Source organism: Fusarium tjaetaba (genome assembly GCF_013396195.1).
Source record: "Fusarium tjaetaba strain NRRL 66243 chromosome Unknown NRRL66243_c0000131, whole genome shotgun sequence".
NCBI classification, from domain to species: domain Eukaryota; kingdom Fungi; phylum Ascomycota; class Sordariomycetes; order Hypocreales; family Nectriaceae; genus Fusarium; species Fusarium tjaetaba.
Window position 1 is genome coordinate 1 of NW_023501327.1, and position 19,589 is coordinate 19,589.

At 49.6% G+C, this 19,589-nt stretch overlaps 5 protein-coding genes across 5 annotated transcripts; 2 read left to right on the top strand and 3 right to left on the bottom strand.

Moving 5' to 3' along the window:
• Nucleotides 1-748: 748 nt before the first annotated feature.
• FTJAE_6722 (actin patch 1) lies at nt 749-2,395 on the top strand (the record flags this gene model as incomplete). Its single annotated transcript, XM_037353364.1, has 3 exons — nt 749-1,086; nt 1,134-1,407; nt 1,463-2,395. 3 exons carry the CDS (start codon nt 749-751, stop codon nt 2,393-2,395), a joined length of 1,545 nt encoding a protein of 514 aa, XP_037206188.1.
• Nucleotides 2,396-5,745: 3,350 nt separating this feature from the next.
• On the bottom strand, nt 5,746-6,150 carry FTJAE_6723 (uncharacterized protein; the record flags this gene model as incomplete). Its single annotated transcript, XM_037353365.1, has 2 exons — nt 5,746-5,982; nt 6,046-6,150. 2 exons carry the CDS (start codon nt 6,148-6,150, stop codon nt 5,746-5,748), a joined length of 342 nt encoding a protein of 113 aa, XP_037206189.1.
• A 4,606-nt stretch (nt 6,151-10,756) lies between these two features.
• Nucleotides 10,757-13,132, bottom strand: FTJAE_6724 (pre-mRNA-splicing factor ATP-dependent RNA helicase prp43; the record flags this gene model as incomplete). Its single annotated transcript, XM_037353366.1, has 2 exons — nt 10,757-10,873; nt 10,946-13,132. 2 exons carry the CDS (start codon nt 13,130-13,132, stop codon nt 10,757-10,759), a joined length of 2,304 nt encoding a protein of 767 aa, XP_037206190.1.
• Nucleotides 13,133-13,980: 848 nt separating this feature from the next.
• Nucleotides 13,981-16,529, top strand: FTJAE_6725 (arginine n-methyltransferase 5; the record flags this gene model as incomplete). Its single annotated transcript, XM_037353367.1, has 4 exons — nt 13,981-14,118; nt 14,221-14,830; nt 14,884-16,301; nt 16,350-16,529. 4 exons carry the CDS (start codon nt 13,981-13,983, stop codon nt 16,527-16,529), a joined length of 2,346 nt encoding a protein of 781 aa, XP_037206191.1.
• A 2,364-nt stretch (nt 16,530-18,893) lies between these two features.
• On the bottom strand, nt 18,894-19,381 carry FTJAE_6726 (uncharacterized protein; the record flags this gene model as incomplete). The annotated part of the gene is made up of 2 exons (XM_037353368.1): nt 18,894-19,210; nt 19,291-19,381. The coding sequence occupies 2 exons, from the start codon at nt 19,379-19,381 to the stop codon at nt 18,894-18,896; spliced, it is 408 nt and encodes a 135-aa protein (XP_037206192.1).
• Between the last annotated feature and the right edge of the window lie 208 nt (nt 19,382-19,589).

Below are 19,589 nucleotides of genomic sequence, written 5' to 3' on the forward strand. Positions count from 1 at the left end.
TTTTAATATAGTATATAACGCCTTATATATAATATATTAAAAAATAAGCATTATATTATATTATTCTTATTATTAGACCCTATTAGCTATATCTTGTATATTACTGTAGAGATATTTTATCTTTTTAATAGCTTAAAATATAATAAATAATATATCATATCCCCTTAGAGAGGAGTGTAATAAATGATCTGCGACAGATTTGGGGTATGTGGGTTGCTCCAAGAAGCTTGCTTCTATCCTAGTCGTGTTACACGAGTGCTGACAAGGAAATGAAAAAAAAAGACTCATCCTCTGGTGCTTCTCTGCATGAAGATGCCATTGTAAATATCGTAAAAACTCTAAAGAATTATAAGATAATAGACCTCACTCACATCATGCTAACAACTTATTTTGGAACTATAATTAAATTCACATGCATTATAACGAGAAGGTCCAAGTTTGTCTGGTTCTATGCTTTTCTCTTTACTCCCTATGCTTGCGTATAGAACCAGCCAATAGGAAATATCCGATGACTGAGATGCCTGGTTGCTGGTGATGTCACATAATGCAGGAACCTGCTCCCCATGTCTGAGCTGACGATACTAACCAACCAACTAAACAAAAACAAGATTGCCCTGATACCTTAGCTTACCTTACCTAGTCCGCTTACTCCTCATATATGATTCTCTCCCTTCGTTTGCTCGCTGGCGTCTTGACTCTTTGTTCTCACGCTATTCTTTGAAAGCCAAGACTTGACGAGATATCCATCATGGTGAAAGCAGCATTCTTGGGCTTGTTGCCCGCCGTTATGGCCATCCCCGCAGCCGTTCCCGGTCCCGCACCAACGGTTTATCGCCGAGAGGCAATTCCAGTTCCAGCTGCTCAGCCTACGCAGGTCATGGACCTCGAGCGACGCGACATCATTGGCGATGTGGAGACTTATGTCGGGAGTCTTGTTAGTGGTGTTGAGACAAAGATCAAGGGATGGGTCAATTCAGGCATCCTCGACTTTCCAACTGGCTTCCCTACAGGCGATGCTGTTAAGAAGTCAGCAGGCGTTGACGACGATGATTTGAAGGCCGAGCCCACACAGGTTCTAAATATTCCGTAAGTAGCCTTAATCACATACGAGAACCACTCTAACCAGGAGACAGCCCATACGGCAATTGGACCAACAAGGGATGGAACGTTCGAGTGCACGGCAATGTTTACAAGATCCCCAACCTGAGCCAGGAGAAAGTCGACGACCTCGCCAATGTCTTCCTTATCGACACGAGTGTTGACAAACTGTCCAAGTCTCAGCAAGCTCAGGCTCGAAATGTGACAAGGTCTATCTTTGTGGTGCAACAGGACAATGTTGAGGTCAAGATGAACTTTGTGAACAATGTTGATGTGTCCCCCGACGAGAGCGGTGGTGCAATTGATGCGGTAAGTCAAACAGAAGAAAGCAGAAACACGGAACCAGTTGCTGACAATATACCAGAGGGGAGGTTCGCAAAACATCACCATGCCACACAACACAACTCTGGAGGGTGACTTTGACGCTTTCGTCGTGCTCAAGAACACCACAGGCCCCAACAATGGCTATTTGATCCCCGGCAACGAAACCTCCAAGATCCAGACCCTCAATGTTTATGCTGAGGGTAAGAACAACAGTGGAAACGCAACCGCTTACCTCGTACCACCCAAGGGTATCACTATTGTCTCTGACATCGACGATATTTTGCGAGTGACAAAGATCTACGAGCCGAAGGAGGGTCTTCTCAACACTTTTGCTCGACCTTTCACTCCATGGTTGAATATGCCCGACATTTACGCCAACTGGTCGTCTTCAGTGAAGGACTTGCACTTCCACTATCTCACTACGACACCTGAGCAGGCCACTCGTAACTACATGAGCTTCATCTACAACACCTACCCACTGGGCTCATTCGATACCCGCCCACTAAACTTCTCAGACGTCTCAGCGACACTGTCCATCCGTCGCTTCTTGCTCGATAAGGTCTTCCAGACCTTCCCTGATCGCAAATTCATCCTCGTCGCCGACACCAGCAACTCAGACGTAATGAAGGACTACCCAGCGATGTACAAGGACTATCCTGGCCAAGTGCAGTGCATCCTTCTGCGCAACACCAGCTCCACTGACAGCGGTGACAAGTTCCCGTATAATACCAAGGGCTTCAAGGACATTCCTCAGAAGAACTACATGTTCTTCCACGTGCCTGACGACATCGCCAAGATTGACATCGCTAACGGCGGGTGCTACAACAGCTCTATCAAGCAGAACGTTACTTTTGACTACCAGGGTCTTCCTTTTGGTTTGAGCGACGACGATAATGCCGCTGCGGGAGTTGCACCTAGGTTAGGAATGATTGTCGCAGGACTGATTGCTGCTTGTATGGCGATGATGGTTTAGTTGGTATAGATGGCGTTATTCCGGGGCATCATGAATTCAGACTGTAGCATACTATGTAGGTAGTTACGAGCATAATGATTACGTTGAATTATCACGACAAACCTGACTCCTATCCCTAGGACGCTATATTAAGTGGAGACGTGTTCTTTTCCATGGGAGAATGATGATCTCGAGCGTCAACAAGTCCGTCACCGATAGAATACTATACAATTGGTGATCACAGCTCCCAAACTTTGACCGTGACATGACCTTGCGTTCACTCCATTTTCACAAACCGTGCGTCTTCTTCCGTAATCACGTATCCAATTACGTCAACCGGAATACATTCCGTTTAAAGGCGCACGAGTAATTTTTCGGAACTTGCCCACCTAAAGGAAGCTTTACAATTCAGGGTCCAGCTGAAATATCGTATGACAACTGCACCTCTACGGCATAGATCGTATGGACACCTTCCCAGGCTCTTGGATATGAGCATCTCGTTGCGGAAAATAATCTCCTGTGTCTCGAGAGCATTACCCGGCACTCCGGGCATCGTATCCTGTCGTATCATGGCTCAAGGAACGAATATGCACTCTGACTCCACTACGGTACTTGGAACTTCCAGGATTGAAGAATTCCATACAACTGTCAAAGCTTATTGTGAATAGGCACAGACTCTCTTGAGATGTTGACGTGAAAGATGCACTGTACTAGAACGGCGGACCCCGACTCCAAAAGAGAAGAAATGGTCAGACAGCACATGCTCTAGGGCATCAAGACAAGCCACTGGATACTAAATACATTAGTAGCTGCACTTGACTGATTCATGAACTGGTTGGTTTGTTCCTGGCTGTGGTCATTTCGGTATGAGCACTTAAGTGAGGTCTGCCTGCAGTAATTCTGTCAATCGTTCCATTCCGCTTCTGGAACGAGATGTTGTTTGTGCCATGACGCTTCTACCGCTGGCACTAAGCTATGGGTAATGGGCTGATGCAGGGTTCTGAAGGTGCTGTATCCATAGCGCGTAGAATCCTCGCGAGATCTCGCAGGCATCTTTCGCATACCGAGCGTTGAGCGTTGCATTCTAAGAGGATGAGAGGAGACAAGGTTCATGCCAAGACCAGGGATGGCCGTTTTCTGTATTCCCTCTCTCTGAAGGCCCGGCATATAACGGATCTTCCAAGGAAGCCAAGTTAGATGCTCGACTGGGACACTTCTGCGAGGCTGAGAGTGGTCATCGGCTTTTAGAGCTGTGATTCAACATGAGGAATTGTCCAATAGGATCTCAATTGACACCGGCGCAGCTGAGACATTGAGGCTACCTAGTCGTCAATCTTAGCGAGGTGTGAGGTGTGTGAAAGCTATTTCTAGAAGGGAGTCTACACATGACACAGCGGCATCCCTCAAAAAGTTGAACTAAAGACTCATGGTTGAATGGATGGAAGCTTCCAAATGCCCTAGACCTTGAAAAACATACCTTACTAAAGACTGGTCAAGTTTTACGGGCGCTAGTGGAGACTGTTTCCCCCTGATCAGCCAGTTGACAGCGGCTCATATCCTATTTGATAATGGTGTTGTGGATGTTGAAAAGCACTAATCCGTAGCTGCCGTGTCTGTCTCTCCCATCCATTGCCAATTGAGCATGTTCCTGGACCACAGACTGCTCATTCAGGCCGGAAAGAACGGAGACCTACAGGAAACTCCCCGCCTGAGCTCTTTCTTGATTCAAACATTTTCTGGGCTCAGGCCCCATTATTGGATTACCTGAGAAAAGGCAAGTGCACCTAAAGATGACTGTTCACTTGTCATTATTCGTATTCCCCACTCCCGCCGTCGCATCCACCTAACTTAGAAGCCACAATCTCAACCTCTTCAATCTCACTCATACTTCTTCTCCACTGGTGCCGCTAAGGTACTGAAGAGAAAACAATGCTACAAGCAGTACATTCATCCGCGGTCAGTTCGAAACAGGCCGCATGCTTAGCACTGACTTCTGCATTCTGCACGTCGAACCGCGTTTCGGTGGCTACGCGGTTTGTCTGTCTGCCCGTGCAATACGTACTGTACCTCCGTCGTTCGGGATCCTGACGATCCGCAGTCCGCGGGAGTAAGCGAGGCCGGAAGTCTGTTCTAAAACAAACCGTCTTTCAACGGCGTCAAATTACCTCATCACCGAAACTCAACTAATCCTCTGCTAATTGCAGGTACAACTGGTAGCTCAGCCTTGATGGCCTCCTAACCAGCTATGTACTGGCACTACCCTCACAAGATGCAGGCACGTGGAGACTGGTGGGAACTGTTGCACTTGGTCCCTTTCGAGAAAAGTTTACCGTTTGGAGAGCAAAAACGCCATTCATGGCTTTTCGCGAAGTCAAGTGCTACCACGGTCCACGGGTCTAGCAGAAACGCCTCGTTCAGCTGCGGCTCCAAGCCTCTTCTTCAACAGCCAACATCGCTCTTGACCCTCTTCGGCCCACAAACAATTGCGGCTCCCGTGATGGTCATGGCTATTCAAGTCAGTTTGATATTAGAGCTTAGACTCGTGCGCCTTGTTAGACAATCTCTATCGGTGGGGTACCTCATCCCGAAACAAACAACGACTGACTGATAAGTCCTGCAGCCAGACAAGGATCATCAGACGAGCTCTCTTTCCGAGGCACGCCACATCTCACGACCTAGCCCTGGCCTCCGCGCCTTGATCTGATTCCTTGACATGATTTCGTGCGCCTAGAACTCATTACTGACCCGCTCAGCAGCAGGTCAACCACAACCAATGCTCCCTGAAGCATCATATCACATGTCGTGTGCGTTTTTAGCAGATGATAAATCGAAACAAAATGAGATCAAAAACTGCCTCGCGTTTTCCACGAAGGAAGAGGTCAGAAATCAATTTCCCGGCTCCAGAACGGCCAAAAAGATAACAATTGTTGCCACCCAGTGAAACCCATTCGCGTCTGTTACATGATGATGTCCGAATGGGAAAAAAAAAAAAAAAAAAAACGAAGCCCAAAAACAATAACAATTACAGATTGGAGTCCCCCGTCTCCAGAAAGGTTCAACAGCGCATGGGTATCTCGCGGGGGTTTTGTTTGCTTGCGGTCTTGCTCCAGCCACCAATCTCCCGCTCCATCCAATGTCAAGCGTCGCAGTCAGTCAAAAATCGTACACTGCCTACGCCCAATGGCGCGTTGCAAATGGTCGGCGGTCACGAGAGAGGCATGCCAACCTATCTCCCTGTTGCCGTCGGCACTCAAAAGTCCAGTTCAGTCTTTGCCCGTCGATTATTATTTCCAGCTTTGGCGTCCTCATGTCGCAATTGAAGAACCCTCTCAGAGTTGACGCCTCTGTGCCCCTAGAGGACACTAGTCTTTTCAAAATCGATGATGTGCCATGATGCTCGGTATGCCTGGCATAGCGCTTGTTACGGGAATTGATGGTGGTGGCCGACTGGCCTTGTCCCGAAGAGTCCAGTCGTCGCCAGGTTCTGAGGGAGCTACGAGCTCCATTAGAGTATATTGAAGAATGCCGTCGAGAACTTGTGGGACAACAATATCTCGAGATAGTCCCCATGCTGGTAATGAAGATTCTTCGTTATCGCGCCCATCAGCCTGGAGCTATCAGTCAGTACCAGTCGAGCGAATTGATATGCAAAGCAAGATGTGCCAACTTACAAGACATGATGCACAAGGCGCGTTATTCACCCAGACCCAGTTGGGGCAGTTATGTGTATAGAAGTACTTGCATCTGTACTTATAAAAACCACCAGCTCCACTCATTGTGCTGTTGATGTCCAAGATGTAAGAGGGTTGGTTGTATGGCGTAGTGAGCAACGGATCGGACAAGGTGAGATGTGAATCAATGGACAGACGGATAGTGGAATGCGAGGAAGAGGCATAGACTCTTATATGAGCTGCCAGGCAATGAGAGGAAGTGACGTGAATGCGATTATTAGCACGGGGAGTGGACTAGGCTGGGGAAAGGGTCGAACGATTTGCTTGTACTACCGCTGAAGTGCGGATGGCCAACATGTCAAGGATACCCAGGGCAGAGCGGAGCTCTAAGTGGGAATGAGCTGGCATGATCAAAGGTGCGTAGTGTTTGCTCGACGGAGTACGACTTAGAGACTCGGACGCTGACGTCTTAGGGACAACTAAACTCGATGGGAATGGCCGTTGGCGTCGCAATGCCATTTTGCATGGCATTGACTGATGCCCCCCGCCGAACAAAACGATGCGATATGGTGGGGACCACACCCGTAGTGATGACAGACAGGGAGCCCCTGTGAGCTCTGCAGGACGACTGCAGACGCCTTTTACAAGCGACAAGCAGACATGACTTGGGTACGGGCAGGCAAAACAACGTACATGATTCTAAAACGACGATGGAATGCGGCAACCAGCCAAAGACGGCTTGTTGTTGGAAGGCCAGTCGCAAGGAGAAATCGACGCCATCAAGATATTTCGTTACTATGCGCTCATACGACCGCGGAGGACGCCCAAGTGCTTTCAGAGCACGACGAGACAAATGTTAATCAGCATTAGTGGCATTCATGTGTTGCGGTTCCCGCCTCAATCTGCTGCTCCAGTACAGACAGTATGCGTCCATACTGAAAAGCGAAGTGATAGGATGGGTCGTCTCAGAAGCCATGTCGACAACTTAAACGGTTTGTGGTTCGTCGAGACGTGGGGCCATGGGACGAGAGCTATAAAGGGTGTAGCGTCCGGCGGAATGGCGTGAGGTTAGACCTGACAAGGGCGTGTATACTCGTCTGGGGAAAGGACGTACTGTCTGTCATGGTCATATCCAATGATACCGAGCTTTTGCGGATCCCTCTCGGAGTTGACCTTACTTGAGACGATGCATGATGATTTCCCCCGTCTGTGGTCCACGCCTAAGCCCCTAGGTCCACGGCAATCACAATTGCTCCAACGCCGCATACAGGACCAGGTCAGGGCAAGAACCCCTCAACAGGATTAGGGAGGGGCGTGCTATTCATCAATGAATACATATGTTGTGGTGTTTTCTTTTCGGGCCAGCCGGCGCCACGACCTGAAGCCAAAGACCCGTAGTCAACGGTAGGCTTGCTGCGGTCATCCCATGCTACCATGTGTCGTGCCACATGAAGTGCACAGGCAAAGATCCGATTGTCGGACGCGCAGTGGCATGGTTCAAAATCAAGCAGGCCATGTATCAATTAATCTGACCTCACTCTGACCCTGTGGCTCTTCCAGGCAGGGACTTTGTGGGGAGGAGATCTCTGAGGCTGAAAAAGAAACGTTCTTAGAACATCTTGGGATCGATGCCAATGCGGCTCAGCCCAGCATCTGGAATGGAAGGACGGGAAAAAGCAAAAAAAAAAAAAAAAAAACGTTTTGCTTGTGAAGGGACGGGATCCACAAGCGCGTGGCGCCGCAGTTTGGCTTGTGGATATGCGAAGTATATCTCAACGTACTGAGTATGCACACTTGCACATGCCGGCAATGTTTCTTTTCCTCTGCGAGCTTGTGCTGGGGAGGCTGATAGCCAAGCTGTCGGTGATACAGACTATCAAGGTTGCCGAAGAGCGAGGCCAGAGCTTATTACGAGGAGGAGCTTCGGCCATGGTGGGTTACCTGTTCTGATATCATGAGATATTTGAGAAGCATCAGTCTTTACTCGATGAGATTACGACCCTACTCGGAGGTCTCGGGTCGCCCCGTGCTTTCATAACGTCCAGTTGAGCATCACCGATGACCTCGGGCGTCTCCATTCGCGGATCGCCCACTCTACCTCGGCCACTCCACACTCATTTGGACTTTATCAAGACCATCTTCTCATTGAGGCAATTGTGATGTTGCGCGATAAACTACACCTTGGACGGGCGCGCAGAAGCAACAAGATTCAGGGTTGGCCAGTCTTATCGTTGCGTTGCGTTGCTTTACAACTAGACAAAAACTTAAAACGGTCCTCTCATTTCCACATACTGGGAAAACATCACAAACCGCGCAATATGCACGGTTGACAACGCGGCCCCCTTCGGGCAACGCACCATCTTCTGATGTTTCTTCACCTGTGCGCCATCTTGCTTCTTCCGCCCCCCCAAGTATGTTCCAGGTTGTGAGCAGGGGAGAACGGCAAGGAGCTATGGCCTCCTCGGATAGGTTGCCATGATGCTCAACCACCCAGGAAGTGCCCTGCGGATACCTACATTCATACATGCCTACCTACATACAGGTAATGCTCTCCATACTTTATTCTCCGGTCGGCACTGTCGTCTGCTTGAAGCTCGAGCCCTTCCACTGCATTGTATTCTCGAAAAGGAAGAGAGCTGCTGGAGCTCCCGTCAGAACATGTTCATTGATTGGACCACTTGTGAAGGTCTGAGCCGGGCAATTTGTTTGGCCAGTAGAATGATACCCTGATAATCCAAACCACGCCGAGATACACGTGGTGTTTTGCATCAGCTCTTCTCACTGATCTGATATCGCTGGGCCATCCCTGGTTGGAGCAGTCTCAATCATTATGATAACCCGATTGACTTTACCGGGTGAAATTGAGGGATGCTACAACGGCTCTTTCTCACCCCTGTCATCGGATAATGGTATTGAATCGGTCATGAACGGCTCTGCCGACCTAAAACAGGTATTGATTTCGTTGGTAGTCAGTAGCCGGGTCTGTATGGAAGCAAATTTCGAGGTGGAACCCATAGGCCAAAGTTGGTGGTATTCTCTTCTTCTGATACATACGATCTTCTCACCTCGTATATCTGCCCTTTCATACACTCTTACTCTCATTTGTCGTGGGGCAGGCATGGCTGGGAACAACAAGAATTCTTGAGAAGGTATCCGCACCCTTTGTGAAGACGTGGCTTTACCTATCTGTCTGTCCCACCGTATGTCTGAAACAAACAGCCATCGCCGATTTTCCTTAGTTCAGCACAATCGCGCTCGTTCTCTCTTTTGGCAACCTTCATCCACCGTCATTGGTGTCGAAATGTGGTAATGGAGGCAACATTGCGAATTGTCGAAGCCTACTCCAGTGTAAAAAGCTATACATAATATTTTGGCTGAAGTTAATGGCGTTGTTTGTTCGTCAACCTGACCGAGACGGTTCAAGGTTGATGATTGTTTCTCACTTATTTACACTGACATATCCGTACATAATCACACTTCGTTTCTCTTCTTTTCTCTTCTTTTTGCTTTTTCCATCGATCTCCCGTCTTGCCCGCCTCCATAACCGATGTCGATGAGGGGAGCCCTGCTAGCTCGGCAACTTTTATCGGCCCCTGGTCGCCCACATCCAGAACGAGCAGGCATTGACACACACATCGTCATCCTAAGAGAGAAGGACGTGAAAGGTGAGAAAACCTTGGGAAAATTGGAGTTGGATGGCCGAACCAACATCCAGACTGCATCGTCAAGCGCGGCGAGACGGATATGCAGGCCACCCTCCCTCCCTCTGCAGGGATGCCTTGTTTGTGTTTGCATCAGAGAAGCTTCATCCTGACAGACACACATACTGTACTCAGGCTATTCTGAGTCAAGCTTTGCTGACAGCTAAGCTGGTTGCCTAGTTGATTTGAGGCTGGGAGAAGAGGCAACAATGCAGTCAAGACAAACGCTCGAGCAACCAGAAGAGGTGTCGTGCATGATGCTAAAGAAGCATGAATGCTGCAGAACCGCGCAAGTGCCTGGAATTCGTTGATAATGTTTCATCTAGTTTGAAATACGGCTGGTGTGCTAACAATAGTTCTCTCTCCCACAACCTTTATTCAGTCCCAAGGTTATCTGTCGCCTCTTTTCTCTTTTTACCTCCACTCAAGATATACACAAGTAAAACAAGCCAAAAACGCCCGCATCCCTCCATTATTACACTCGCTCACACCCTCCTTTGACAATCTAACGGTGCTGCAGGACTCTAAGACCGAATAGGTAAAGCGAAAGAGACCAATGGACCAGAGAGAGAGGGGCGCGACGAGGGGGAAACATTGAAGCATGAAATACCGTTTAAAAAACAAATCAACCGAGCAGCCAACCATGAAAGAAGTGGCTGATGCACATAAAACGCCGTGGTCAACCAGTCAACTTGTGAGGATGTGCAACTCCAGGCCGGGATGAATCAGGGAGGGGAAGATCTTTGTCAAGCTACATAGTAGTCGACAAACAAGACCTCTTCCCTACTCCCAGTAACAAAAAAATGTTTGTGTCTCGTCGGCCCCATGCAAGGCCGAGCCGCAATGGAGGGCCGCTTCCCGCACGTACATGGTAGGGCTAAGCATTGGATAAGCAAAGAGGTCGATCGATCACGTTTCGAATCCCTGCCCATGCCTTTATTGTCGATTTCTAGGGGACGCCTGGAGAGTCCTTCCTGGCCTTTCTTTCATGGGCTCCTGAAGTGAGTACTTCATCGACCAGCCTTCATGGCTTCCTTGCGGCGCTTCTTCTCTGCAGCGCGTGCAAGAGAACGCTTAACGTCACCTTGCTCAAAGCTGTCGATATCGTAGTATGTAGGGGCAATTTCCTGCAAAAAGTGTTAGCGACTGTAAAATTGACACTCGTAATGAAACGAGAGCCATATGGAAGTATCACTTACCAATAACCACTCAGGTCGGATACCCGTACATGTTCGGATGTATTGCTTGGATGTCAAGACAAACTCATTGTAGAGGACCCAGTCAAACTCGGTGCGGAGGACAGTTGAGGGGTGAATCAACACAGCCTGGTCGTCCTTGACAGTGCGATAGAGCTTGCCTGAGCTCTCCTTCATGGCGACCTGCATGAAGAAACCGGCGAGCAGTGCGCGTCGAATGTTGGTATAGTAATTCTTGTCCTCAAATGGTGTCGACACAAGCTCCAAGCCGTGCGTCTCCATGATGCGCTTGAGCTGAGCGCGAACGTTATCAGCACTTGAGAGATGTCGGTAGGAGAGGAAGTGCTCGTGGCACCACTGCTTGGCACTGTTGGGGTCAGATGTTGCCTGGCCCTTGAAAGCGTGGTAGGCGTTGAGCAGGGTGAGGTGGTCACCATCAGGATGCGCGAATTGAGCCTTCATCTCATCGGCGCGCTTTCGGTTGTTGGCAGGGCGAGTAAAGATTTGAGGAACTGAGAGAAGCGAGGTAATAGAGAGAATCTCGTTGGAGCAGTAGAACTCGGGAGACGAGATAAGCATGACCGCCAGAGCGGGATCAAGGGGGAATGCTGAGGCCATGCTGCCGAGAGTGGTCAGCTCACCATCGTCGTCCAGACAGGCAAGATAGTTGAGCTCCTCAAGGGCGCGCATCATGGTCTCGGGAGCAGGGGGGTCCATAAGATCGAAGTGGACAAGATCCTCCACACCAAGTTTCTTCAGCTCCAGAACGGTGTTGGCAAGGTTGGAGCGCAGAATCTCGGGATATGTTTGCTCAATAAGCTCCTTCTTGAATGCCTTCTCGGTGTACAGACGGAAACACTTTCCGGGCTTGGTACGACCAGCACGACCAGCACGCTGCTGGGCTGAAGCCTTGGAGATGGGCGAGACAAGGAGGGACTCGACACGGATACGAGGGTTGTAGATCTTCTGTTTGCTAAAACCAGGATCCACGACATAGACGATACCGTCGATAGTCAAACTAGTTTCGGCAATATTGGTAGAAACAATGACCTTACGACCAGGACGACCGCCCTTGCGAATAGGCGGAGGGGCCTTGTCGAAGATGCGCTGTTGCTGGTGGGGAGGCAGGGTACCATACAGAGGGTAAACGGCGAGAGGACCAGCGTCGACCTCGCGCATCAGCTCATCAGCCTCGAGGCTGATCTTGCGACAAGCGTCCTCAATCTCGTCTTCACCAGTAAGGAAAAGCAAAACATCACCCTCAGGCTCTGAAGCGTGAATCTGGAGAACGGTTCTTATGGCGGCCTCGACGTAATCGCGCTCAGGCTCGGGGGTGTAAAAGATCTCGACAGGATGTGTTCGACCGGGGACAGCGAGCAGGGGCGCATCGTTGAAATACTTTTGGAACTTTTGAGCATCGAGAGTAGCAGACATGATAATGATCTTGAGGTCGGGACGGCGCATAGAAATCTGCTTGAGCAGAGCCATGAGAATATCGGTCGCGAGAGTACGTTCGTGAGCCTCATCGAGAATGATACAACTGTAGCGAGACATCTCGTGGTCGTGCATGGCCTCGCGCAGAAGCATACCATCAGTCATGTACTTGAGCATAGTCTTAGGACCTGTCATGTCCTCGAAACGAATGCTGTAACCAACTTCCTCGCCCAGGGTGACGTCCATCTCGTCGGCGACACGCTGAGCGACCGACATGGCGGCGACTCGACGTGGCTGCGTACAGGCGATAAGCTTGCCGGTAAGATGAGGTAGCTCGTCGTAGACGACATACTGAGGAATTTGAGTAGTCTTTCCAGAACCTGTCTCACCGACAAAGACGAGAATCTGGGTTGAGTGATACTTGTCCAAAAACTCTTGTCGTTGCTTGTGGACCGGCAGATCGCGACGGCCCTGGAGAATCTGGAAGTACTTTTGCGAATGAGGTCGGCCGGTGAAAGGGTTCGACTCAGAGTCCTCAGCTTTCGAAGCCTGGGCAGCGGTAGTATGCTGCCTCTTCATACCGGCGAGAGGAGAGTCCGGCGAAGGCTCTGCGCCATTACCATTGCTGTTACCGTTGTCGTACATGTGAGCAAGGTAGGGGTTGTATTTCTCGTCCTCGCCGTCCTTCTTGGCCTTCTTTCGCGTGGATTCGTCGGCGTCGGCGCTTGAACGCTTTCCTCCCTTGATATCGGACATTATTTTCGGTGAGTGACAGGGAGAGGAGGTGAGAGAAAGTGGCGAGGCTGAAGCGGAAGGCCGTGGTGTTTTTGTTTTCTACTCTGCTAACTTTTAGATGCTAGAAAATTTTAGCGGGCCTTGTTAGGCAGACTAGGGGAGAAAGAAAACTCAGGACCTTAACCCCAAGTGATAAAAGCCTCTAGGTAAATTTAGCCTAAGCTTAGGTGACTCTTTACTTGGTTTATTTTAACACCCTAAATCAAGGTTCGGTGTTTTCTTGCCGCCCAAGGGCAGATACTTATCGATAAGGATCCTTGTCGCACAGTGCATGAGATGCGAATGTGCTACTGGGTTATATGACGAGATGCAGCATATATGTGCGTACTTATAACCTCGACTGTGGCATTGAAACTTTGAAGCTGTATCTGAGAATAATATCGCACTGAGTTTGTCAACAATTTTGCTGTAGGGGAGGCATATACCAAGCCTGAACCTGTTTCGCTCTACTGTTTAACTCAAAATGGGCGCACACTGTGCAAATCCAGGGTCTTTGCGAAGATCAATAGCTTCTTCTCTCGAGCTCCATGAAGCTCGAAACTCCAACCCGCACCTCAGGTTTCTGGAGATACTTCTTGCATACAAACAAAAAGAAGTTTCTTTATAGTACACGACCTGATTCTTAGCAATTTTTTGTCTACGACTCCTTTCCCCTCTACTCTTCTCTCCCACTTGGCACAACTGAACGATCTGGCTTGCTTTGGCGGGGTGAATTTACTCCACCACCAGAAATCTCAACTTTATTTGCTGTTCTTCCCTGCAAACTCTAACCGCAAACATCGTCTCCTGACAGACTCTAAGCTACAATCATGGCTTCTGACGACGCAGGATTCGAAATGTCTGACAACTTTGGTCTTCAACGTCCCAATTTTCATATTGGATACCACGACTCAAAGCGCGATGAGCCCCTCACCGATATGCAGTATGGCCATCTGCTGAACCATGGTGTAAGTCGCAAGCTTTCCACGCCAAAGACCTTGATATTCTATATATAATATATGGCATATACTCGTGAGGATGCTCGGGGCCACCGATTGACTCTTGGACAGCTGGCCTTTGCGACGACTCCCATCACAAACACTCACTTCCGAGACCGTGTCTTTGCTCTCGTTTCTGAGCATCTGTCCACTCTATCCGAAAATGGGGAGAAGCCTACTACCAGGGCAACTGGCTCACGAGCAGAGCCCATTTTGCCTCCTTTGACTCCTAAGGACACCGCTCTGTTCCCCAGTGCTGCTGTAAACACCTACACTGCAGTCATCAGCCCCTGGCTCGACCTTGGATCTTCTAACCCCATCATCTCAAGCATCTCCCGCCAGGTCCTCAACGTGGAGATCAACTATGCCAACTTTTGCGGTGTGAGGAGTATCATGATTCCTGCCCCTCGACAGGATGCTTCTATCGACGGCGGCAACCAAAGTCTTGCCCAATACGCACGAGCTGTCGAGGAGGCTCTCACAGTTGGGAACCGACTCACTTTCTTGATTCACATGCCCATGTATCGAGAGCCTGGCCTTGATGCAGAGACGGCCAACATCTCCTCCCTTGATGTTAAGACTCTAACCAAGACCGAAGGAAAGGAGATCGATCTTCTGGCCGCTTGGGATTCGTGGCATCATGTCCGAAGCGTCTGCAACTACAACACTAGACTCTTTGTTGGTACGCTCACATCAACCCCCAGAATCTTTCATGAATGCTAACCTGATAAAAAGCCTTGCAAATTCCGCGTGTTATGCCCGAGAAGGATCTTCAGGATCGATGGTTTGCTGAGCCTTTGCACTACCTTACATTCAGCCCTGCGACTTTCCAGGCCAACAAGGCTGGTTTCCCATCACTGTCTAAGCACCACCAGAATCTCATATTCTCGTACATGCGCTTGAAGAATGTCCCATGGATTTTGCTTTGTGACGTTGGCCCTGATGTTTCACACCTTAAGGATGGTGAACAGTCTCTGCCAACCGCTCAAAACGATTTCCCTAGCCTGGCCGAAGCTGAGGCTCAGGGACAGTCAAACAAGACCAAAAACAACGACTATATTTCATACCTGCGATGGCTCGAGGACCAGCAGCCACCATTTAGCTACCTCGAGAGCCCAACCTTGACCAGCTTCCAAGACTGGCTTCAGTCACCTCTCCAGCCCCTGTCAGACAATCTCGAGTCAGCAACTTATGAAGTCTTCGAGGGTGACCCTGTCAAGTATAGCCAGTACGAAATTGCCGTGTTTGAGGCTCTCACAGAATGGAAGGAACTCAAGAAACCCACCTCTAAGGACGGCAAGGTTGTCGTCGCTGTTGCTGGTTCTGGTCGTGGCCCTCTCGTTACTCGAGCACTCAAGGCGTCTGAGGATGCCGGCGTTCCTATCGATATGTGGGCGGTTGAGAAGAACCCCAACGCCTACGTCTACCTTTTGCGCCAGAATGACCTCGTCTGGGGTGGCAAGGTCAAGGTTGTCAAGACCGATATGCGAGCATGGAAGGGTCCTATCATCTCTGAGGATGAGAATGGACCTGTATATGGCAAGGTTGATATTCTCATCTCTGAGCTTCTTGGTTCATTTGGTGATAACGAGCTCTCTCCCGAATGTCTTGATGGAATCCAGCATGTCATGTCCACACCACATGGAATCTCTATTCCCAGCTCTTACACCGCTCATCTGAGCCCCATCTCAACACCCAAGATCCACGCTGATATCCTCTCACGAGTTTCTGGAGATCCCAACGCTTTCGAGACACCTTGGGTTGTTCGCCTTTTTGCTCTCGACTTTGTTGCCGAGAAAGTGCCCAACAAACCCAGATTCCAGGAAGCCTGGGAATTCTCTCACCCCATTCCCGAATCTTCACTCGCTGCCCTGGAGGCCAAGCGCTCTGGCGGCGTCGTGGGAGGTGGCGGTGGTAGCATGGCTGGGGCAGCTGGTGCCAATGACCACAACTCACGATATACTCACCTCACATTTGTCTGCCGGACAAGAGGTGTCACTCATGGGTTGGCGGGCTACTTTGAGTCGACTCTATATGAGTCTCAGATTGCAGAGAACAAGGGAGAGAAGATTGAAATCAGCACACATCCTGAGCGTATTGATGAGAAGAGCAAAGATATGATCTCTTGGTTCCCCATCTACTTCCCCCTGAAGGTGAGCTCCCTCTGCAGCAGGTATCGAAGCGTACTAACAGAATTACAGAACCCCCTCTACTTCCCAGCTGATACCGAGCTTGAGGTTAGCATGTGGCGACAGACAGATGATACCAAGGTGTGGTATGAATGGCTCGTCGAGGCTTTCACATGGGTCAGCCCAACAAGCCGTGTCAAGGTTGCTTCCTCAGATCTGTGCAGCAGTCGCCAAGTGGCATGCCTGATGTAGACGGATGACCTGGATTACGATGAGAAGGACTGGCTGGGATAAACGATGTGACGAAAGAAAAGTTTTGCTTATGAGTTTGAAAAGATTACAAGTCTTGGGGTATGGAGACAGCCGTCGCTTGAAGTGCCAAGTGGCTGTAGCTAGGATACAAGCTAACTGTTATTCGCATGATGGTTTACCATTAGAGGAAATCACATAGAATATTGAAGACCGCTACGAAGCTGGAAGGACATCCTTAGCTTTGAATATCTACATTGGCTGCCCTTGTGATGGAGTAACAGGCGATCAGCTCATGTACTACGATTCATGCTATTGCTCTGTCGACTGTAGTCCTGTACAAAACGACACTGAAGATCATTTAGATACACACGATGAGCATTGAGACATGTTGCCTGCCATAGTCTTCGTTGTTGGTCTATTCACATGCTATGTCATGTTCCACTAGACCGAGCTTCAGTTGAAGTCGATGTCGGTCAACTTCCGATCAATGCACATGCTTTGTCTCACCTTGTAGGACACTTTACCTGGTCATTCGGGGAGTATAGGTGCCTGAGAGATGCATCTACGGCTCGGTGGACGGGAAAGGTGATGATGCATACGGTGATACAAGACAAGGTCATGGTTGACTCGCGATATACTCCTCGCCTCATGAGACGTTTAATATGCAGAATTAACATGCCATGTTCAGGTATGAATAGAGTCGCAATGATCCTGTTGTCCGACAATATTTGACTTTATGAAACAAGCCTTCCCTTCCACCGATGAATTGTGCACATCATGACATGTCCATGAGAGGCCATAGGAGTCTGTAATCACAGTACTGACTGTAACTGAAGCGCCTCTGATGTATGCTCATTACAAAATCTGGTAACAAGGCTTCTTCCTAGCCCCTTGAATGCTGCCCGTGGTATCTCGATACATTGGATTGTCTGAATATAGCAAGACATGGCGACACACAAAACGCGGGGGAATTTAGAGTAATTGCGCCTTGATCGTCGCGGTGCACAAACCCCAGATTCTTACGTAAAATTGCCTTTAACCTCATTAGTGACCGGCAAATAATTAACACACCATAAAGTAGAGTGAGGTACTGCCCTACGAGGCGGCTCTAGACTCACTCTCTCATCATGGCCAGTCTAAGTCAAAAGCCGGTATAACCCGGCGTCCAAGCTCGCTCGCACCATTTCCATCGGCAAGACTCGGTCAAGCCCTGTAATTTTTCAGAAGAATAATTATGGAGTCAAACATCGTCATTCATCTGATCAATCCCATCCTTCTCCAATTTTCCATGTGGAGTTCGGGTTATTAATTTATTATTTTTGACCTTAGTTAACCAAGGTACGGATATATACTCATGAGAATCCCGGTGCCGGAGCCGGAACCGGGAACCGAATCGTGCATGTATTTCCCCAGAAAGAGAAGGAAAAGGGAGCCTCATTAACAATTGACTTAAAGTAGACGCCGGTGGGCACTAAGAAACTGTGAATGAAAATCTTCTCAGGTCCCGGCAGAGGCGCAGAAGAGGAAGAGGAAGAGCCGGGCCCGGGTATGAGCCGACTGGAAAGCCCTTGGAAATAAACCAAGAGAACAGTTCGTGAGAAGACGGGTTCTACAGGTGCCAAGGATTGTACAACGCCTGTTGACCAGGGCGAGTGGCATGTCATGTTGCATACTTGTCATGACACTCTACAAACATGGCGAGACATCACGGTCAAGACATATCACGGCGAAAACATAGGATATCGATGTAATAGTATAGACTTTTTCCCCCCTCTGGTATTGAATATTTCTACCAAAAAACAACTCCTTTGCTTAACGCCGTGGTGCTCTGGTGCTCCTTGCTTGCTGTTAAAGCTTCGCAGGTAGGTCTCCAACTATCCAGAAAGAAATGGCGTTGACGCCAGTCGAGAACAAAAAGCACGGAGGTCGCAACGTTCTCCGCAGCCGGGGGGTATTCTCTATGTAAAACCCCGACTTTATTTGCTTTTCCCCGTTTTCTCCCTCTTTCTTGGTGCATATGCTAGCCCCTCGTTTCACATGACGCTCCTGGCGGCATAGTACCGTAGTGCCCTAAGTGGTATATCGAAGTGAACTGCAGTTGGAAGCATTGTCCTGTTCTGCGTGTCTCGATGAGAAGGGGTTGCGTACCCCTCCCTGAAATGCACAAGTGAAGTTGATCACTATGTGCATCGTCACTCGGCGTCCCCGTATACTATGTCGTGCAGGATATATGCTCCAGGCAGTAGGCTCTGGCTCTCGTCATAATCTGCGCGTCATTGTAGGTATTCATTCGTTCATCCCGTCTCTTTTTCTTTTCATCCCACCGCTCCACCTACAACTCCTCGCCTGTGGCGGGAGACATATTTAACCGAAGAGAGCAGCGCCGCCGGACTCGATAGCCTCGATCTCAGCGGCGTTGAGGGGAGCGCGGTGGAAGCGAGTGGGGAGCTCAGAGACGTCAAAGGCAACGCCCTGAGGAGGCTTGACGGAGCCGAGGGAGGCAGCGGGGGTTCCGCCGAAGCCGGACTTCTGGAGAGGACCGTGCTGCTGGACGTGGTCGCGGTAGGAGCTGAATGACTTGTGGGTGGTGGCAGCATCGCCGTTTCCGTAGCCGGACCAGGACTCGGGGAGCTTCTCGACTCCGGAGGCAGGGTGAGGCTTGGGGGTGTGGTCGACGTTGGCTGCGGAGGACGGTATTAGCTTAGGTATGCTGAGGGGAAGTAGACGGCATTGCTCAATACCAGCCAGCGGGTTGACATACAAGGAATGGTTCGAGGACCGAGGAACTTGATGAGAGGAGTACGCTCAGCGTGGACAGCAGCCTGTCGGAGGGCTCGAGTAGCAGAGAACATTGTGACGGATGTTTGGGTGGTTGGTGGTTGGCGGTTGGTCGGGATAGTTCGGTAGACGTTGATGCTGATGAGGTCGAAGAGTGAAGAGCGTGTGGCTTGCTAAGATGAGAGAAGACGAAGATGTAATGCAATTGGATTAAGGAGAAGAAGAGGGAAGGGTTAAAGCAAGAGTCGAGAGTGGGAGAGGGCGCGATTATGTATTTGAGGA